The 22577-nt window shown below is 38.8% G+C and overlaps 3 protein-coding genes across 3 annotated transcripts in view; 1 reads left to right on the top strand and 2 right to left on the bottom strand.

Moving 5' to 3' along the window:
• Positions 1-13608: 13608 nt before the first annotated feature.
• g6pc1a.1 (glucose-6-phosphatase catalytic subunit 1a, tandem duplicate 1) lies at positions 13609-19468 on the bottom strand. The gene is made up of 6 exons (XM_061907612.1): positions 19339-19468; positions 15343-18759; positions 15167-15276; positions 14816-14921; positions 14627-14742; positions 13609-14569 (listed from the first exon to the last, which is right to left on the bottom strand). Exons 2-6 carry the CDS (start codon positions 15558-15560, stop codon positions 14040-14042), a joined length of 1080 nt encoding a protein of 359 aa, XP_061763596.1. The 5' UTR covers positions 15561-18759; positions 19339-19468; the 3' UTR covers positions 13609-14039.
• g6pc1a.2 (glucose-6-phosphatase catalytic subunit 1a, tandem duplicate 2) lies at positions 16223-18027 on the top strand. The gene is made up of 5 exons (XM_061907611.1): positions 16223-16524; positions 16585-16694; positions 16767-16884; positions 17092-17213; positions 17290-18027. Exons 1-5 carry the CDS (start codon positions 16292-16294, stop codon positions 17790-17792), a joined length of 1086 nt encoding a protein of 361 aa, XP_061763595.1. The 5' UTR covers positions 16223-16291; the 3' UTR covers positions 17793-18027.
• Positions 19469-20853: 1385 nt separating the features above from the next.
• The window catches only part of LOC133557271 (ankyrin-3-like), a 156443-nt gene continuing 154719 nt past the window's right edge, over positions 20854-22577 (bottom strand). Inside the window, 1 exon segment of the mRNA XM_061907617.1 lies at positions 20854-21609. The gene's annotated coding sequence lies outside the window, so the exon portion shown is untranslated.

The raw sequence follows: 22577 nt of genomic DNA on the forward strand, positions 1-22577 counted from the left end.
CATTTGCTCTTTAAATATGTTGCACTTTGCTTTTTGGCCACCAGGAGCCGCTGCGGCGGCTTCTTGACGTCAATTTACATGAATGTTGTCTCGGCTAATTGTTACGCTCTTAATTGCGAGCATAAATGACAATTATGAGAATAAACCAAACATTTGGCATACAGCAATGTTTGGGGTCTGAGGAGGTTCAAATTGTTAACATTTTGGGCAAATTCAGTTTTTTGCTCCAACGCAATGTTAATCTTGTGGGCGGGGCCTCCTCCGAACAATATGTTAGAAGTCTTTATTGGTCAGTCTTGGACGATGAATGACAGATGGGCGATACTGACCAATAAAAGGGCTTCTAACATTTTTCCAAGGAGAAGCTGCAACGACAACAAAATAAATAATACAAAATATTTGTAACGTAAATAATATTTAAAATGTGATTTTAAGTTTCCAATCATTTTTTTTCGTTTGTTTTGTTTCATAAAAAACAACCTTCTCCCCCAGTAACAAATGTGTATGCGTTTTTATCATGAATTGATGAAGGTGGACCCCGACTTAAACAAGTTGAAAAACTTATTGGGGTGTTACCATTTAGTGGTCAATTGTACGGAATATGTACTGTACTGTGCAATCTACTAATAATATGTACTGTACTGTGCAATCTACTAATAATATGTACTGTACTGTGCAATCTACTAATAATATGTACTGTACTGTGCAATCTACTAATAATATGTACTGTACTGTGCAATCTACTAATAAAAGTATCAATCAATCAATCAATCAATCAAATTGAATTGGAGCAAACATTTGGGTTATGAGCCTCCCTGCCGCCAGATGGCGACGCGAATGTCACAGTGAACCCCGGAAGTTGCCACCACAACATCCGGTCTTACTCGCTAGCATTAGCTTGTAGCTAAAGATGTTGTTTTTACGAGCATAAGAATGCAGTTTAATTACAAAATAAATATATCTTGTAATTTTCTTTATTTTTTATTTGGATTCACTTTCGTGGTACATTGCACTGATATGCAGTATTTCAAGGTACACACAGTTTTCTACTTACACTTTCACTATCTTTTTTATTCTAGTTTCATTTATATATTTTTTGTATCCATTAATTCCTTTTTATTCTGACTTAAGTGTGTATTTTTTTTCTGTATTGTTGAAAATTATTTTAGTTGAGGGAAAAATCCAAATGATGTCACTGTCACGTCACATGTAAATATGGCACCGTCTCAAAAGTCATTTATGGACAATATTTCAGGATAATTCCCACCAACGGAATATTATTTGAGTACATTTACATTTTCTGATCCAGATTGTATCTTGTGACTGATTGTTTCCCATCTCTAGTGGACGGTAAATCTATAAGTGTTGTCATCATGTATCGTCTATAAGTGTTGTCATCATGTATCGTCTATAAGTGTTGTCATCATGTATCGTCTATAAGTGTTGTCATCATGTATCATCTATAAGTGTTGTCATCATGTATCGTCTATAAGTGTTGTCATCATGTATCGTCTATAAGTGTTGTCATCATGTATCGTCTATAAGTGTTGTCATCATGTATCGTCTATAAGTGTTGTCATCATGTATCGTCTATAAGTGTTGTCATCATGTATCGTCTATAAGTGTTGTCATCATGTATCGTCTATAAGTGTTGTCATCATGTATCGTCTATAAGTGTTGTCATCATGTATCGTCTATAAGTGTTGTCATCATGTATCGTCTATAAGTGTTGTCATCATGTATCGTCTATAAGTGTTGTCATCATGTATCGTCTATAAGTGTTGTCATCATGTATCGTCTATAAGTGTTGTCATCATGTATCGTCTATAAGTGTTGTCATCATGTATCGTCTATAAGTGTTGTCATCATGTATCGTCTATAAGTGTTGTCATCATGTATCGTCTATAAGTGTTGTCATCATGTATCGTCTATAAGTGTTGTCATCATGTATCGTCTATAAGTGTTGTCATCATGTATCGTCTATAAGTGTTGTCATCATGTATCGTCTATAAGCGTTGTCATCATGTATCGTCTATAAGCGTTGTCATCATGTATCGTCTATAAGCGTTGTCATCATGTATCGTCTATAAGCGTTGTCATCATGTATCGTCTATAAGTGTTGTCATGATGTATCATCTATAAGCGTTGTCATCATGTATCATCTATAAGTGTTGTCATCATGTATCATCTATAAGTGTTGTCATCATGTATCGTCTATAAGTGTTGTCATCATGTATCGTCTATAAGTGTTGTCATCATGTATCGTCTATAAGTGTTGTCATCATGTATCGTCTATAAGTGTTGTCATCATGTATCGTCTATAAGTGTTGTCATCATGTATCATCTATAAGTGTTGTCATCATGTATCATCTATAAGTGTTGTCATCATGTGTCATCTATAAGTGTTGTCATCATGTATCATCTATAAGTGTTGTCATCATGTATCGTCTATAAGTTTTGTCATCATGTATCATCTATAAGTGTTGTCATCATGTATCATCTATAAGTGTTGTCATCATGTATCGTCTATAAGTGTTGTCATCATGTATCATCTATAAGTGTTGTCATCATGTGTCATCTATAAGTGTTGTCATCATGTATCATCTATAAGTGTTGTCATCATGTATCGTCTATAAGTGTTGTCATCATGTATCGTCTATAAGTTTTGTCATCATGTATCGTCTATAAGTGTTGTCATCATGTATCATCTATAAGTGTTGTCATCATGTATCGTCTATAAGTGTTGTCATCATGTATCGTCTATAAGTGTTGTCATCATGTATCGTCTATAAGTGTTGTCATCATGTATCGTCTATAAGTGTTGTCATCATGTATCGTCTATAAGTGTTGTCATCATGTATCGTCTATAAGTGTTGTCATCATGTATCGTCTATAAGTGTTGTCATCATGTATCGTCTATAAGTGTTGTCATCATGTATCGTCTATAAGTGTTGTCATCATGTATCGTCTATAAGTGTTGTCATCATGTATCGTCTATAAGTGTTGTCATCATGTATCGTCTATAAGTGTTGTCATCATGTATCGTCTATAAGTGTTGTCATCATGTATCGTCTATAAGTGTTGTCATCATGTATCGTCTATAAGTGTTGTCATCATGTATCATCTATAAGTGTTGTCATCATGTATCATCTATAAGTGTTGTCATCATGTATCGTCTATAAGTGTTGTCATCATGTATCATCTATAAGTGTTGTCATCATGTATCATCTATAAGTGTTGTCATCATGTATCGTCTATAAGTGTTGTCATCATGTATCGTCTATAAGTGTTGTCATCATGTATCGTCTATAAGTGTTGTCATCATGTATCATCTATAAGTGTTGTCATCATGTATCGTCTATAAGTGTTGTCATCATGTATCATCTATAAGTGTTGTCATCATGTATCGTCTATAAGTGTTGTCATCATGTATCGTCTATAAGTGTTGTCATCATGTATCGTCTATAAGTGTTGTCATCATGTATCGTCTATAAGTGTTGTCATCATGTATCTTCTATAAGTGTTGTCATCATGTATCATCTATAAGTGTTGTCATCATGTATCGTCTATAAGTGTTGTCATCATGTATCGTCTATAAGTGTTGTCATCATGTATCATCTATAAGTGTTGTCATCATGTATCATCTATAAGTGTTGTCATCATGTATCGTCTATAAGTGTTGTCATCATGTATCGTCTATAAGTGTTGTCATCATGTATCGTCTATAAGTGTTGTCATCATGTATCATCTATAAGTGTTGTCATCATGTATCATCTATAAGTGTTGTCATCATGTATCGTCTATAAGTGTTGTCATCATGTATCATCTATAAGTGTTGTCATCATGTATCATCTATAAGTGTTGTCATCATGTATCGTCTATAAGTGTTGTCATCATGTATCGTCTATAAGTGTTGTCATCATGTATCGTCTATAATGAGTAGTCCTACACGGTGTATTTGCTTCCTTTGGTCTTAAGAGTGATAGTCACCCACTATCTTATACAAATGTTTATTTATGTCTTGAAAAGGATTTTAGCTGATTTGATCAGATATATGTATATATATATATATATATATATATATATATATATATATATATATATATATATATATATGTATGTAAACAATGTCTTGGTGTATGTTTTTTGGACTTAGTTATGTTTATTGGACTTAGTTTGGTAAAGAAAGGTAAAGAAGAAGAGTTTGTGCGTCAGGAAGAGGAGGCGTGTGAACGCCAATCAGCTATTGCGCAACCCCAGTCCCGGGTTTAGGTCGTGGCCTCAGTGGTGACGTGTGCACACGCACGGAGGAAGATTGTTGCCGTGACGACGGTCCTGGCAGATAAGACCAGGAGACTATCACACATGCACCAGGAGACTATCACACGTGCACCAGGAGACTATCACACATGCACCAGGAGACTATCACACATGCACCAGGAGACTATCACACATGCACCAGGAGACTATCACACGTGCACCAGGAGACTATCACACGTGCACCAGGAGACTATCACACATGCACCAGGAGACTATCACACGTGCACCAGGAGACTATCACACGTGCACCAGGAGACTATCACACATGCACCAGGAGACTATCACACGTGCACCAGGAGACTATCACACGTGCACCAGGAGACTATCACACGTGCACCAGGAGACTATCACACGTGCACCAGGAGACTATCACACGTGCACCAGGAGACTATCACACGTGCACCAGGAGACTATCACACGTGCACCAGGAGACTATCACACGTGCACCAGGAGACTATCACACGTGCACCAGGAGACTATCACACGTGCACCAGGAGACTATCACACGTGCACCAGGAGACTATCACACGTGCACCAGGAGACTATCACACGTGCACCAGGAGACTATCACACGTGCACCAGGAGACTATCACACGTGCACCAGGAGACTATCACACGTGCACCAGGAGACTATCACACATGCACCAGGAGACTATCACACATGCACCAGGAGACTATCACACATGCACCAGGAGACTATCACACATGTCAACAAGCTTTACACGTCACACACCTGTCGTGACCTCACACTTTATCCAACAAGTCACAGTCATCCCTTCTATCATGTTTACTACTTAACGCACCTTTGTTTATCATGTTTACTCCTTAACGCACCTTTGTTTATCATGTTTACTCCTTAACGCACCTTTGTTTATCATCTTTACTCCTTAACGCACCTTTGTTTATCATCTTTACTCCTTAACGCACCTTTGTTTATCATATTTACTCCTTAACGCACATTTGTTTATCATCTTTACTCAACGCACCTTTGTTTATCATCTTTACTCCTTAACACACCTTTGTTTATCATCTTTACTCCTTAACGCACCTTTGTTTATCATCTTTACTCCTTAACGCACCTTTGTTTATCATGTTTACTCCTTATCGCACCTTTGTTTATCATGTTTACTCCTTAACGCACCTTTGTTTATCATCTTTACTCCTTAACGCACCTTTGTTTATCATCTTTACTCCTTAACGCACCTTTGTTTATCATCTTTACTCCTTAACGCACCTTTGTTTATCATGTTTACTCCTTAACGCACCTTTGTTTATCATGTTTACTCCCCAACGCACCTTTGTTTATCATCTTTACTCCTCAACGCACCTTTGTTTATCATCTTTACTCCTCAACGCACCTTTGTTTACCATCTCTACTCCTTAACGCACCTTTGTTTATCATCTTTACTCCTTAACGCACCTTTGTTTATCATCTTTACTCCTTAACGCACCTTTGTTTATCATCTTTACTCCTTAACGCACCTTTGTTTATCATGTTTACTCCTTATCGCACCTTTGTTTATCATGTTTACTCCTTAACGCACCTTTGTTTATCATCTTTACTCCTTAACGCACTTTTGTTTATCATCTTTACTCCTTAACGCACCTTTGTTTATCATGTTTACTCCTTAACGCACCTTTGTTTATCATGTTTACTCCTTAACGCACCTTTGTTTATCATGTTTACTCCTTAACGCACCTTTGTTTATCATCTTTACTCCTTAACGCACCTTTGTTTATCATCTTTACTCCTTAACGCACCTTTGTTTATCATCTTTACTCCTTAACGCACCTTTGTTTATCATTTTTACTCCTTAACGCACCTTTGTTTATCATCTTTACTCCTTAACGCACCTTTGTTTATCATCTTTACTCCTTAACGCACCTTTGTTTATCATGTTTACTCCTTAACGCACCTTTGTTTATCATCTTTACTCCTTAACGCACCTTTGTTTATCATTTTTACTCCTTAACGCACCTTTGTTTATCATCTTTACTCCTTAACGCACCTTTGTTTATCATCTTTACTCCTTAACGCACCTTTGTTTATCATGTTTACTCCTTATCGCACCTTTGTTTATCATGTTTACTCCTTAACGCACCTTTGTTTATCATCTTTACTCCTTAACGCACCTTTGTTTATCATGTTTACTCCTTAACGCACCTTTGTTTATCATGTTTACTCCTTAACGCACCTTTGTTTATCATGTTTACTCCTTAACGCACCTTTGTTTATCATGTTTACTCCTTAACGCACCTTTGTTTATCATGTTTACTCCTCAACGCACCTTTGTTTATCATCTTTACTCCTCAACGCACCTTTGTTTATCATCTTTACTCCTCAACGCACCTTTGTTTACCATCTCTACTCCTTAACGCACCTTAGTTTATCATGTTTACTCCTTAACGCACCTTTGTTTATCATGTTTTACTCCTTAACGCACCTTTGTTTATCATGTTTACTCCTTAACGCACCTTTGTTTATCATGTTTACTCCTTAACGCACCTTTGTTTATCATGTTGACTCCTTAACGCACCTTTGTTTATCATGTTTACTCCTTAACGCACCTTTGTTTATCATCTTTACTCCTTAACGCACCTTTGTTTATCATCTTTACTCCTTAACGCACCTTTGTTTATCATGTTTACTCCTTAACGCACCTTTGTTTATCATGTTTACTCCTTAACGCACCTTTGTTTATCATGTTTACTCCTTAACGCACCTTTGTTTATCATGTTTACTTCTTAACGCACCTTTGTTTATCACGTTTACTACTTAACGCACCTTTGTTTAGCACGCTTACTACTTAACGCACCTTTGTTTATCACGCTTACTACTTAACGCACCTTTGTTTATCACGTTTACTACTTAACGCACCTTTGTTTATCACGCTTACTACTTAACGCACCTTTGTTTATCACGCTTACTACTTAACGCACCTTTGTTTATCACGTTTACTACTTAACACACCTTTGTTTATCACGCTTACTACTTAACGCACCTTTGTTTATCACGTTTACTACTTAACGCACCTTTGTTTATCACGTTTACTACTTAACGCACCTTTGTTTATCACATTTACTTCTTAACGCACCTTTGTTTATCACGTTTACTTCTTAAAGCACCTTTGTTTATCACGTTTACTTCTTAACGCACCTTTGTTTATCACGTTTACTCCTTAACGCACCTTTGTTTATCATGTTTACTCCTTAACGCACCTTTGTTTATCATCTTTACTCCTTAACGCACCTTTGTTTATCATCTTTACTCCTTAACGCACCTTTGTTTATCATCTTTACTCCTTAACGCACCTTTGTTTATCATTTTTACTCCTTAACGCACCTTTGTTTATCATCTTTACTCCTTAACGCACCTTTGTTTATCATCTTTACTCCTTAACGCACCTTTGTTTATCATGTTTACTCCTTATCGCACCTTTGTTTATCATGTTTACTCCTTAACGCACCTTTGTTTATCATCTTTACTCCTTAACGCACCTTTGTTTATCATGTTTACTCCTTAACGCACCTTTGTTTATCATGTTTACTCCTTAACGCACCTTTGTTTATCATGTTTACTCCTTAACGCACCTTTGTTTATCATGTTTACTCCTTAACGCACCTTTGTTTATCATGTTTACTCCTCAACGCACCTTTGTTTATCATCTTTACTCCTCAACGCACCTTTGTTTATCATCTTTACTCCTCAACGCACCTTTGTTTACCATCTCTACTCCTTAACGCACCTTAGTTTATCATGTTTACTCCTTAACGCACCTTTGTTTATCATGTTTTACTCCTTAACGCACCTTTGTTTATCATGTTTACTCCTTAACGCACCTTTGTTTATCATGTTTACTCCTTAACGCACCTTTGTTTATCATGTTGACTCCTTAACGCACCTTTGTTTATCATGTTTACTCCTTAACGCACCTTTGTTTATCATCTTTACTCCTTAACGCACCTTTGTTTATCATATTTACTCCTTAACGCACCTTTGTTTATCATGTTTACTCCTTAACGCACCTTTGTTTATCATGTTTACTCCTTAACGCACCTTTGTTTATCATGTTTACTCCTTAACGCACCTTTGTTTATCATGTTTACTTCTTAACGCACCTTTGTTTATCACGTTTACTACTTAACGCACCTTTGTTTAGCACGCTTACTACTTAACGCACCTTTGTTTATCACGCTTACTACTTAACGCACCTTTGTTTATCACGTTTACTACTTAACGCACCTTTGTTTATCACGCTTACTACTTAACGCACCTTTGTTTATCACGTTTACTACTTAACACACCTTTGTTTATCACGCTTACTACTTAACGCACCTTTGTTTATCACGTTTACTACTTAACGCACCTTTGTTTATCACGTTTACTACTTAACGCACCTTTGTTTATCACATTTACTTCTTAACGCACCTTTGTTTATCACGTTTACTTCTTAAAGCACCTTTGTTAACACGTTTACTTCTTAACGCACCTTTGTTTATCACGTTTACTCCTTAACGCACCTTTGTTTATCATGTTTACTCCTTAATGCAGGTTTGTTTTGAAATGAAAAGATAAAAGGTAGTGCTGTCAAAGACCAACCACAATGCTAACAGTTAGCACACTTGCCAGAAAGCATCAAGTAAGAGAAAATGTGAGCTAAACCATCAATGGGCTCATCCCTTTGATGTTAGCATTAAGCTAGCAGCATGAGTGTGAACTAAACAGACAAAATGTGACTCATCACAATGAAATGTTGTATTCAAGTGACAGTTTTAATTATAATCACATTTTCCTAAATGTGTATACACGTTTAAAATATCACAGGCTAATTTTTGTTAGCCTGACAATGAGATCATTCATTTGATGTTAGCATTAAGCTAGCGGAATGAGTGTTAACTATACGGACAAAATGTGATTCATCACGATCAAATATCGTATTCAATTGTCAGGTTTAATTAAAATCACATTTCTTAAAATGTTTATTCAAGTTTGAAACAATCACAATGCTAATTTCTGTAAGCCCTGTGAATCCATTTTTAATGTTTGCATTAAGTTAGCAGCATAAAAGTTACATTTTGGACAAAAAGCGATTAAGCACGATAAAATATTTTAATTGATCGACAGCCGTAATTAAAATACATTTTTTCAAACGTTTATACGAGTTTAAAACAATCACAATGCTAATTTCTGTTAGCCTGACAATGTGCTCATCCATTTGATGTTAGCATTAAGCTAGCGGCATGAGTGTTAACTATATGTACAAAATGTGATTCATCACGATCAAATATTGTATTCAAATGACAGCTTTAATTGTAATCACATTTCCTAGATGAATACACACATTTAAAAATATCACAATGCTAATTTCTGTTAGCCTGTTCAAGGGCTCATCTATTTATGTTAGCATTAAGCTAGCGGCATGAGCATTAACTATACGGACTAAATGTGACTAATTGCGAATTAAATAGTATAATAGTTTGACAGCTTGAATTAAAATCTTTTTTTTTTTTTTTTACTTTTATAAACGTTTAAAACATTCTCAGTGCTAATTTCTGTTAGCCTGTCAACGGGCTCCTCCATGTCAAGTTAGCATTAAGCTAACGGCATACAAGTTTACTTTATGGACAAAATGCTTTTGATCACAATAAAATCTTTTAATCTTTTGACAGCCTGAATTAAAACCAATTTTTTTCAACTTTTCTAAATGTTTAAAACAATTGCAATGCTAATTACTGTTAGCCTGTCAATGGGCTCCACCATGTCATGTTAGCATTAAGCTATATGGAGAAAAGGTGTGCTGGGTGTGTTAATGTTTGACACACGGCCAGCACTTCTACGCAAGCTAATGATTACAAAGTTTGTTTTTATTCAAACTGTCTTTTCCAGTAAGCTAAAAAAAAAAAAAGAGAAGCTAATTGCTTGTCGTGCAAAAATAGACCACTGACAGTAAAAAGTGTGTGTTTTTTTGTCGGCTTGCTCCAAACAACAATTACGTGAATGAAAAGATTGCTCTCACTTGCTCCAATCATGAGTGGAGATTAGCATTTAGCTACATTGCTGACTCCAAGCTGGCCTTGAAGGAGCTGCCCGCCTACAGTGTGCTAACTTTTCATTCAGTTTTAGTAGTAGTAGCATGTCATGTTAGCATGCTAACAGTTAACATGAGTTAGCATATAACTCTGGGATAAATAGATATAAAAACAGACCAACAATGTATAGCTAATGTTCATGTTAGCATGCTAACTAACTTTTCATTTAGTTTTAGGCAGCGTAAATAATAGTAGTAGCATGTCATGTTAGCATGCTAACAGTTAACATGAGTTAGCATATAATTCTGAGATAAATAGTTGTACAATGGACCAACAATGTATAGCTAATGCTCATGTTAGCATGCTAAAACGCAAACATTAGCATGCTAACAGTTAACATGAGTTAGCATATAACTCTGGGATAAATAGTTGTACAATGGACCAACATTATTTCGCTAATGCTCATGTTAGCATGCTAAAACGCAAACATTAGCATGCTAACAGTTGTCATGTGTCACGGGCCAAGTTGTACGACTCGGAAGTCTGCAACTGCAAACTTCTCGGCACACTCGTGTAGAACTCTGGGGTAAATGGTTCTAAAATGTACTGAAAATAGTTTTACATGCTAAAATGCTAACACTAACAGGTTATCAGTTAGCGTGTGCCACATTATATGACTTGATGGTGAACAGTGGCAAAATGAGTTGAAAAATGTAGCATGTGCACAAAATGATGTCAACTATAGTGTGTTGTTAGCTAATGATAGCAGTTGAGCTAACAGCTATAATTGAAGTTGTCTCTAATGTTTATGCTATTGTTTATTCTAACATATATGCTCATTTTTATGCTAATGTTTATTCTAATTCACATGAGCAGCACAAACATTCCTTACAATATTTTTTATTCAAGATATAATTAGTAATTGTGAAAAATAGACATTAAAAATAGATGTATTTTTTAAAAACATTCATTCTTAAGTTGGTATAATTATTATTTTGTAATTAAACAACTTTGTTCATATTTTTATTTGATTTTATTTGTATTTGCATGCCGGGGTCGTTTTTCTTTTTTTTATTTCAAAAAATGCAAAAGACAGATATTTAATATATTTAAAGACAAAACTTTGTTGCATAGGTGACAAAGTATATTATTATTAATTATTACTTTTAACACCTTTTTTCTCATTTTATTCCGATTTTTTCTCCCTCTATTTTTCTTACATTTATACTTTTGTTTTAACCATGTAGAAATATAATAATAATAATAATAATAACAATATGATTGTGTAACTGCATAACCTCGGGTGTCCAAAATTTTGCCTGTATGAAAGAAAATATTGTTTAGTTACACATTCAAGTATTAATCATTGTTGTTGTCATTTTTTTATATTGATTAATTCACAAGTTGATATTCTTTTTATTTAGTAATTAAGTAAAATGAAAGTTTTCATACATTTATTTTATTTTTACTACAAGATCTTGTACTATTTTCGATCACCTAAGTATATTATTATTATTAACTATTATATTGAAAATATTATTTTTTTCTCATTACAATCTGATTTTTGCTCTTTTTCCTTACATTTTTACTCCGGTTTCTCCTCTGTAAGAATATAATAATAATAATCTTAACAATAATAATAATATGATTGTGTAACTGCATAACCTAGTAGGTTAACAATGTTGCCTGTACACAAATATTAATGTTCATTTACACATTTAAGTGTTTATTATTGTTGTTGTCATTTTTGACATGAATTTATTCACAAGTTTGTATTGTTTTTATTTTGTGTGTATTTAACTAAGCTGTTTATACTTTTTTGATATTTTAGTTTTATTTTGAAAGCTTCTAATATTTTAGATGACCAAAGTCAAAGTATGTCACGGGAATTTTGAATTTTTTATATTGATGAAAAAATGCTAAAAATATGTATTAAATACATTAGTGTTATAGTTGACTGAGTATATTGTTATTTTTATGTTTGAAAATATCGTTTGCTCTTTTTCTTTATATTTTTATTGTTGATTTTTCCCATGTAAAAATATAATAATAATAAAATAAAATAAAAATAATATTAAAAAATAAAAATAAATAATAATAATAATATGGTGTAACTGCATAACTTAGTGTGTCACCAATGTTGCCTGTACAAAAATATGAATGTACATTTATATATTTAAGTGTTTAATTATTGTTATTGTAAATTTTAAAATGAATTAATTCACAATTTAGTATTATTTTTATTTGTTTATTATTTAACTAAAGTATTTATCTTTTTTTTCTATTTTATTTTTATTTTGAAAGCTTGTAATATTTTACATCACCAAAGTCAAAGTATGCGGGATATGTTTTATAGTTGTTTTTTAATGATCAAATTATATATTAAATACATTTAAAGGCACAACTTTGTGTTATTGGTGACTAAGTATATTATGATTTCTATTTTTGAAAATATCAGCTTTTTCTAATTTTATACCGATTTTTTGTTCTTTTTTATCGCATTTTTACTGTTGTTTTTTCTTATGTAATAATAATAATAATAAATAATATGATTGTGTAACTGCATAACCCAGTGGGTCAAGAATGTTGCCTGTACACAAATATTAATGTTCATTTAAACAATTAAGTGTTTATTATTGTTGTAGTCATTTATAAAATGAATATTTCACAATTTAATATTTGTTTATTATTTAACTGAACTATTAATACTTTTTTAATATTTGATTTCTTTTTTTGAAAGCTTGTAATATTTTACATCCCCAAAGTCAAACTATGCGTACCAGTTTGATATGATTGTTGTTGTTGTTGTTGTTGTTTTTAAATGCTAAAAAAAAATATATAAAATACATTTAAAGACAAAACTTGGAGTCAAAGTTGACTAAATATATTAATATTATTTTTCTTAGCATTTTCTAATTTCATTCTGATTTTTCGCTGTGTTTGCTGACATTTTCACAGTTTGTTTGTTTTCCCGCCAACAAGCTGCACGGGGGCCGACAAAAGTGGGTCCGCGGGCCCCGGGGCCGCACTTTGGACACGCTAACGCAAACTGAAGCTAGCTGGTTTCATTTTCTGTGCTTTGAAAAATGTCACTTTGAGGTCAAATCAAAACATGGGATTTTCAAACTTCCGGCATTTTTATTCAGTCACACCTCAGCTTTTGTCGCTAGCTTGTTTCAGAAGACCAAAGCAAGACCGTCTCGTATGGAAACTCTTCATCTAATTAATGGCTTCCAGACACACAAAACTTTGAAGCCATTTTCTAGAGACTAGTGCTGGTTTTATTAGTGATGGTCATGATGAAGACATGACTTTTTCACATGACTTCTGGCTTTATTGAACACACTGATGACAAAGAGCTTTGCTACAAGTTCAATTGTGTTTCTCACTTTCTTTATCAAACTGCTGACACTCACAACTCTATTTGGCCCTACGGTGGATTATTTTGCAGCATACTTGCTTTAGAAGGTTGGTTTTTTACGTTGTGTGGACATTCCACAAAATGATGCACGGGTAAACGGAAGTTTGTTCAGCCGATAACCAAGACCTCACACCAAAAACTGGGCCAAAATTGTGAAGAACGCCAAAAACTGAATCCTGCGAAGAGTCGGCTTGTAGAAAAAGGACCAGAATGATTGAAAATAGCACGGCAGTGTTGCCCTTAAAGTCCACATCCTCTTCAGAAACCTTTAAAGATCTTTTTGTTCCCGCCCAACAACCACAAATTCTTCTCGCCTTCCCCGGAGAGCCCAAGGAACCAAAGTGGTCGGGATTAAAAGTGCAACCGCGCTTTTACCGAAAGACAAACCGTAGAACGCCACCAGGTTCTCGGAGGAAAATGTCCAAGCGTCCAAGAGACGGAGCAGCGCCAACGAGGCAACGATGGACCCAGCCTTGGAGGTGCTGCTCCTCTTCTCGGCGTCGGCACCAGGCCTGGGCGAGCCCGGGCCCAGGCCCAGACCCAGTCCCAGACCCTGCAGGCTGCCCATGTTGCGCAGGAGGCTGGCAAAGGGCGTAGAGTCCAGGTGAACCCACTCGGCCTTGGCGCACCAGCGCTGGGCCTTCTCCAGAGTCCACAGGAGGTCCACGCCCACAGCCTTCAGCAAGAGGTAGAAGCCCATGGCGAAGGAGGCCAAGAAGAGCGTGGTGAAGGTGTACGTCCTCAAGCCAGACCTGTAGATCCACTTCACCCGGGACACCACTTCAGCCACGACCACACCTGACAAACCATGAGGTCTGAGTCGGGTACAGACTCCTGCAAATATGTCCGACTAACCTGCGATGACGCCAGCGACCACCTGGTGCGGGAAGTGGGCGGCCATGTAGACCCTGGACATGCAGACCAGTAGCACCAGGAGGCCCATTAAGCCCCACAGAACCCCCTGCAGGACTCTGGGGAGGGGGGAGAGCGACACCTGACAGGTCACTTTGAAGGCTTGCCGGCGACCATCTTGGCATGACTCACTTGTACAGCGACGGCGAACATGGCTTCTCTGCGGCCACGGCGAGCAGCGCGGTCACCATCACGTACCAGACCCCCGTGACACCCATAGCGTGGCCCGAGGGACTCCCTTCACACCCGCATGGTTTTTAGAAGAGGGATGTTATCAACATTGACAAAGACAACAAGAAGCCAGCGAGCGTCATTCAAACAAACACACCTGATTGCAAAACTTTTAAAGGACCAAAAAAAATGGACTTTGGAAGCAAGTCCTGAACCGAAGTCAACACAATACAATCATGAAGCAGGTTAATAGTCCACTCAACCGGATCAATGCAAGAGTTCCAATCAAGAAAAAGCTACTATGACGTGTACCTGGTCCAGTTTCACAGGTGATGGGGAACTGATGCAGTGAAGGGGCCGGCCCGGGCCTATAGAAGCGGGTTTCGTGAACCCACCAGTAAGGTCTTTCTCCAAAAAGAACCCTGTAACGGAAGGACCGGCAAGCTCAAAGTCCCAACATTTCTCTCGTCTTTGTTTTGCGAAGTTACCATTTGAGGACCAGGTTGATCCAGTCCCCGACGACGGCCACCCAGACCAGCCGGAGCCCCGTGTCCCTGTGCAGGTGGAACCAGATGGGAAAGAAGAAGAAGAAAGTGGTGTGCAAGTCGGCCACCGTGGAGGCCAGACCGAACAAGGCCTGGTGTCCTCTGTAGTTGGTCTGAAGGTGCTGAGCCAGCTGGACCCCCCAGCTGTGGATGAGATCCATGATAGCAGACTGGACCCTGGGGAGGATGTGGTCTGGAAGCTCTGTCTGTGTGTGATCCCCATTGGACTTTACTCAAGGCTAGCAGGCTTGTTTGCCTTTGGTACGGTACTGACGGGTTCGTAACCTTTACACCCCCACGGCCAGGCCCCCCCCTACTAAAATCCATCATTAGAGAAATCCGACTGACCGGTGGAGCGTTAGGAGAACTCCGCTTGAGTTTTGGATTTCTTAGACGGATGCTGCTGATGCGGTCTTTCCTAAGACCCCCCCGCCCCTGAACCAGATGGACTATGATCTGAGCAGTTTCCGACCGAGCCTCCGGTTGGGTTTGAAGGTTTTATCAGACAAGGGGCAATCATTCAATCATTGATCAGTTTATGTAATCCACGGCACCACCGAGGTGTTTCCTCCGCAGTTATGTAAGTGGCAGGTGGCAAGGTGACCTTGAGCATGAATTCAGAAGGTGTGTCCTGGTTCCTTGGACAAAAGTGGTTTGCTCATCCCTCCAGTAAATCTGCCAGATGTGATGGACTCGGACGCTGTGTTTTTTCCACTGCTATCTGCAGCGCGTGTTTGTGTGCCGGAGCTGCCGAACTCGCAGTGTTTTATTACACATGTGCAAGGTCCAAAGATCAGCGTGAGCACGCGTCTGGCTGGTGGGCTCCCGGGCTATAAAAACAAGCGGCCGTGTCGCCGACACTGTAGACTCACTCACACGCCTGGCCGTGACCATGCTTGATGCCGTCATGGACGCCATGCAGGACTTTGGGGTGAGCAGCACCCGCTACCTTCAGACCAACTACCAGGATGCCCAAGGCTTGTTCCTCTGGGTGTCCTGGGCGGCGGACCTCAGGAACACCTTCTTCATCTTTTTCCCGCTCTGGTTCCACCTGCGGCCCTCGGTGGGCATCAAGCTCATCTGGGTGGCCGTCATCGGAGACTGGCTCAACTTGGTGTTCAAATGGTAAGTCGGGACGACATCGCCCGCGATTCGGGATCCCTAAGTGCAGGTTTCTGTCTCCAGGATTCTGTTTGGTGAGAGGCCTTACTGGTGGGTCCACGAGACGCCCTATTATGCCAACGGTGCTCGCCCTCACATCGAACAGTACCCCATGACCTGCGAGACCGGCCCAGGTAGGCAACGTGGAAAATGAGCTTCGAGAAGAAAGATGGCATAGGTCTACAGACCTTTCCTGTGCTACCCAGGCAGCCCCTCTGGCCACGCCATGGGAGCGGCGGGCGTCTACTACACCTTGGTGACCTCCATACTCGCCATCACGGCCAGCAAGAGGAAACACGGCCACAGGAAGTCCTCCAACAACAGGTGAGTCCAATAATCCCTGGTCAACAACAATCTGTTGACAGAGTCCGAGTTTATCACGTTGGACATCCTACCTGTTCTGAGCCGTGGTTGATCATTGACCGGGTCCACTTGTACTGAGTGACAAGTGGCTTCCATGTCAACAAGCACTCGGTCTCAGGAATCCAGGAGGATTTCTTCAGCTACTAAAATGATTTTGTTGGTCTTCAGTGGTAGGTACCTGAAGGCCATTCTTTGGACCTTGTTCTGGGGAGTCCAAGTGTGTGTGTGTCTGTCAAGGGTCTTCATCGCCGCCCACTTCCCGCACCAGGTGGTTGCTGGTGTCCTCACAGGTAAGACCTGACAGTAGCACCCCTCTATGAAGACTTTGGACCGTAGGTGTTGACGGGGACTCTCATCGGACCCCAGGCATGATCGTGGCCGAGGCCTTCAGCAGGACTCAGTGGATCTACAGCGCCAGCATGAAGAAGTACTTCTACACCACGCTCTTGCTCACCTCCTCGGCCGTGGGCTTCTACTTGCTGCTGAAGACCGTGGGCGTGGACCTCCTGTGGACGCTGGAGAAGGCCCAGAAGTGGTGCGTGAGGGCCGAGTGGGTCCACCTGGACAGCACACCGTTCGCCAGCCTCCTGCGCAACATGGGCACGCTGTTCGGCCTGGGCCTGGGCCTGAACTCGCCGCTCTACACCGAGACCAAGAGGAGCGGCGGCGCGCCGGCGAAGGCGGGCTGCGTGCTGGCCTCCCTGCTGCTCCTGCACCTCTTCGACTCCTTCAAGCCGCCCACGCACACCGCCGCCCTCTTCTACCTGCTCTCCTTCTGCAAGAGCGCCACCGTGCCCATGGCGACCGTCAGCATCATCCCGTACCTGGTCCACGGCGCGCTGGGCCTGCACGCCAAGAAGGCGGCGTGAGCCGCGCAGAACTGTACAGACTTGAAGGGACAGGAAGTGCGGGGCAAAGACCGGCGGCCATGAAAGCCAGCGGTCAGCAGAGTAAGCCGGGGAGAACAATGAGACTGTAACAATGCTACCCATGATGCCTTGGGGCGCTTACAAGAGCAGCACTTTTGCTTCCGGCTCTTTCACTTCTTTCATCAACTCAGCCAATGTTTTGGACTATTTTGTAATAAAATCTTGGACTAAGTTCTTTCAAGGCACTTTTCAGTCTCCAAAAACAGGTCAAAACAATACAATGAGACAAAACAAAACAAAACAAAATAAAATCAAATTAAATCCAAAAATAAAATGTGACATAGATAAAACAAAATAATAATAGTTTTAATGCACTTTTCATTTGGCAGCACGTGTTAAAGTGCGACATACTGAAAGACACACAAACACATCAAAGAGAGAACAATTGGATAAAATGTCCACAGTCTGTGGCGCCCTCTGGTGGTCAGGGAGGGGAGGGCGGCTTCAAAAGCTGGCCCTCCTCCTTTGGCTTTAGTCCCAAATAACATCCAACAAAACGCGATAACAAAAACTGACATCAAATGAAATAACATCATCCATCCATCCAATTTCTACCGCTTATTCCCTATCTCAGCTACAATCGGGCGGAAGGCATTTACACCCTGGACAAGTCGCCACATCATCACAGGGCCAACACAGATAGACAGTAACATCAAATACACAAAATACATAGAATGAAAATGACAAAAACTACAGAATGTTGTTTATAACACACACACACACACACACACACACAATCACACACACACACACACACACACACACACACACACACACACACACACACACACACACACGTGCGACAATGTCCACATCTGACCTTCAGTCCGACTTCCTGCGATGACGTCAGAGGTCGTGTTGCAAGTCCAACAAAGAACAGTTGATGTTGACACTTTGCAGAAAGTTCCTAGAAGTCATCACACGAAATGACTGTGATGACATCATCTTACCTGACAACACCTAACAGCACACTTAATTGGATGTAAATATACATATATAATATATATATATACATATATATATGCATAGAGTATTTACACACGCACGCACGCACACACACACACACACACACACACACGCACACACACACGCGCACACGCACACACACACACACACACTTTGGTGTTGTCGTGAGACGTGTAGAAAAAAGGCCAAGTCAACACCAAGCCAAACCGGAGTCAACGAAGAGAAGTTCGTTGTAAGCTTGACTATTTACTTTTGACAATTCTTCATAGAGAAGATGGTGTAAAAGTGAAAAGAAGAAAGCGACACAAACCAACACACTTGTTGCCTCTCCACATATTTGTCTACGATGACATATAAAATGTAACGGTAATGCCCAACAATGTCCAGCAGAGGGAGACTCCCGTCTGCCTGAATGACTTGAACACAATGTATCCAGTTCGACACTTATATTCAACATATCGGCACATTTACACTTTTTTAACGTGTCCGACAAGTTGTTAACTTATTAAAGACAACTTACAGCATTGCTTCCTCGGCGCTTTGTGTAGGATGGCAACAGAAATGAGCAGAGAAGACCGCAACATGTATGACTTGCTTTTAAAACGAACACCGGAAGTCAACCAACAGGAAGTAATTTAGCGGAAGTGACATCACCTAACTGCTGTTTACCAATTATAGCGTACAATAAATATAAACAACTTTAGCTCCAAATTAAAGCATTGCAGTCAATAAAACAAAAATATTATCAAGTAATTATGTAAAGAATATTAAGACTTGACTTCAGGACAACACACAGACTTCCTGGAGTCCACTTTTAAGTTGAGGTAACGTCGTGACAACAATTCTGTCCAAAGTGCTCCCAGGTGACATTTGCAGCCCGCAGAAAATTATATCTGTAACGTCCTGTGGCACAATCTAAAAATACTATTAAACACAAAAAGTTGTATTGTTGACTCTAATATTAGACACAAAGCAGTTATTGTCTTTAAAGCTGGCAAGGCTCAAAAATAATAATGAATCAAAATCGATGTTATGAATTTTTTTTTTTTATCCATCCATCCATCCATTTCTACCGCTTATTCCCTTTCGGGGTCGCGGGGGGCGCTGGCGCCTATCTCAGCTACAATCGGGCGAAAGGCGGATTACACCCTGGACAAGTCGCCACCAGTCAAATTATTATTATTATTATTTAACGCTTACAGTAAATCTCTATATCAACTTGAGGTTGATATCAAGTAAAACAAATAAGGTTTTAAGCCTTTTCTGTCAAAGACAACTTTGTTTTTTATAGTAAAACTGAAATATGCAGTATTTAGATAGATGGATAGTACTTTATTGATTCTTTCAGGAGACTTCCTTTATTTAGCAATTAAAGCCCTCAGAGATTAATAATGCAGGACACCATTGACTTTAATTATTTAATATTTTTGAGTAATCACAGTGAAAAGTTAAATAAAATCTTACTAAATATATATTTTTTTATGTTGTTATGAATTATGGACCTCTTCAAGGCTCCAATGACGTCACATCAAATACTGCATATATATATATATATATATATATATATATATATATATATATATATATATATATATAAAGGTTAAGATACAAATATTACATTAATAAGGTTGATAAAAACATATCATTGAGAAAATAATAGTCGAAATATTAATAATAAATATTAAGACTCCAAAAACAGGATCAAAAAATTCCATATGTTGTGTTTTCACCATGAAAATCTGGGTTTTGACAAAATGGCCATTAAAAAATAGTTTTTTATCATCCAATAAATCTGAAGTTGATATTGAGATTTGAGCTTTAAATTAAAATAAATATTGACTAATTATGAATTTTTTTTGTATTTATATTTCTATGACCCTGGGACCAGACTTGTGAGGAGTCTAAAAGCTAAACAAAAACATCCATACATTTTATTGTTTTAATTTGACAGTGGAGAAAGTTGGGACACCTTTGATTAATGATATCATTTTAATAAATGGTATCAATAAATGGTCAGAAAATGAAGGAGAGCGTGTTCAGTTTAAAGAGATTTTATTTTGCTTAAATAAGTCTTGGATCATCCAGTGTGTGTCGTACAAGGTTCATCATCAAGGAAGATCAAAATCAAATATGTTGACACGGGAACAGACGATGAGATTTTCAACAGCAGTAAAAAGTCCACCATGTGGAGATTCTCTTGTTAGTCAAATCCAAACAATCCAAAGAAAGGAAAAGAGTCCCACTTGAAGTGAGAAGCACACCAATGAAGCGCCGCGTTATTATTCATGTTATTATTGCAAAGATGTGCCACTTGTCTTATTGTGAAAGGAAGGAGCCACTTCCTCTCCCGTGCTTTGGCTTGAAAGCTGAGATGAAAAGGGCGTCACATGCAGGAGAAACCACAGTCCTGTTCCAGCTCGGTGCATAAAGCAGTCCTGATTCTTTCACACTTTCATGTTTGGACTTTGCAAACAACAAATGAAGGACTGCGGCGGGACCAGATAAGGCGTGGCCCCGCGCCGTCTGTCCGTGGCCCCTGAGAGCCGAGGTCACGTGACACCCTTGAAGGTCGAGGGGGCGTCGTCGTTGTTGTTGTTGTTGTTGTTGTTGTTCCTGGCCGTCCTTAAAAGTGCCTTCTGGTGGACATGCTCATGCCAAATGAAAAGTTTGTCTCGCTGTTAGAAACCATGCTGAGTCATTTTCTCTCCCAGCTCGTGTGTGTGTGTGTGTGTGTGTGTGTGTGTGTGTGTGTGTGTGAGACAGAGAGAGACACAGGTGCACGTCAGAGGACCTGCAGAAGGGAAATAAAATAACAATAAAAACAATAGCAAAGCTTTCCAGATCACAATTTAAAGCTGGGGTGTCCAAACTTGAACTTAAGGGCCACATTGGGATCAGGGCCCAAAAGCATGTAAAGTATGCGTATGTATATATATATATATATATATATATATATATATATACAAACCCCGTTTCCATATGAGTTGGGAAATGGTGTTAGATGTAAATATAAACAGAATGCAATGATTTGCAAATCCTTTTCAAGCCATATTCAGTTGAATATGCTACAAAGACAACATATTTCATGTTCAAACTCATAAACTTTTTTTTTGTTGCAAATAATCATTAACTTTAGAATTTAATGCCAGCAACACGTGACAAAGAAGTTGGGAAAGGTGGCAATAAATACTGATAAACACTTATTTGGAACATCCCACAGGTGTGCAGGCTAATTGGGAACAGGTGGGTGCCATGATTGGCTATAAAAGCAGCTTCCATGAAATGTTCACTCATTCACAAACAAGGATGGGGCGAGAGTCACCACTTTGTCAACAAATGTGGGAGCAAATTGTCAAACAGTTTTAAAACAACATTTCTCAACGAGCTATTGCAAGGAATTTAGGGATTCTACCATCTACAGTCTGTAAAACCATCAAAATGTTCAGACAATCTGGAGAAGTCACTGCACGTAAGCGATGATATTAGAGACCTTTGATCCCTCAGGCGGTACTGCATCAAAAAGGCACATCAGTGTGTAAAGGATATCACCACATGGGCTCAGGAACACTTCATACAACCACTGTCAGTAACTACAGTTGGTCGCTACATCTGTAAGTGCAAGTTAAAACTGAAAAGCGCTATACAAGTACAACCCATTTATTTATTTATTTACTATGCAAAGCCAAAGCCATTTATCAACAACACCCAGAAACGCTGCCGGCTTCTCTGGGCCCGAGCTCATCTAAAATGGACTGAAGC

This window comes from Nerophis ophidion, linkage group LG08 (assembly GCF_033978795.1).
Source record: "Nerophis ophidion isolate RoL-2023_Sa linkage group LG08, RoL_Noph_v1.0, whole genome shotgun sequence".
Taxonomy (NCBI): Eukaryota; Metazoa; Chordata; class Actinopteri; order Syngnathiformes; family Syngnathidae; genus Nerophis; species Nerophis ophidion.

What these genes read in the sequence shown, in the direction of transcription:
- g6pc1a.1 (XM_061907612.1), bottom strand. Translation starts at nt 15,560, where the DNA reads ATGGATCTCATCCACAGCTGGGGGGTCCAGCTGGCTCAGCACCTTCAG. An exon ending in CACCTGTGAAACTGGACCAG is followed by an intron (nt 14,922 to 15,166) that starts GTACACGTCATA and finishes GCGGGTGTGAAG; the next exon opens with GGAGTCCCTCGGGCCACGCT. An exon ending in TGTTCGCCGTCGCTGTACAA is followed by an intron (nt 14,743 to 14,815) that starts GTGAGTCATGCC and finishes CCCCCTCCCCAG; the next exon opens with AGTCCTGCAGGGGGTTCTGT.
- g6pc1a.2 (XM_061907611.1), top strand. Translation starts at nt 16,292, where the DNA reads ATGCTTGATGCCGTCATGGACGCCATGCAGGACTTTGGGGTGAGCAGC. An exon ending in CTCAACTTGGTGTTCAAATG is followed by an intron (nt 16,525 to 16,584) that starts GTAAGTCGGGAC and finishes TTCTGTCTCCAG; the next exon opens with GATTCTGTTTGGTGAGAGGC. An exon ending in AGGAAGTCCTCCAACAACAG is followed by an intron (nt 16,885 to 17,091) that starts GTGAGTCCAATA and finishes GTTGGTCTTCAG; the next exon opens with TGGTAGGTACCTGAAGGCCA.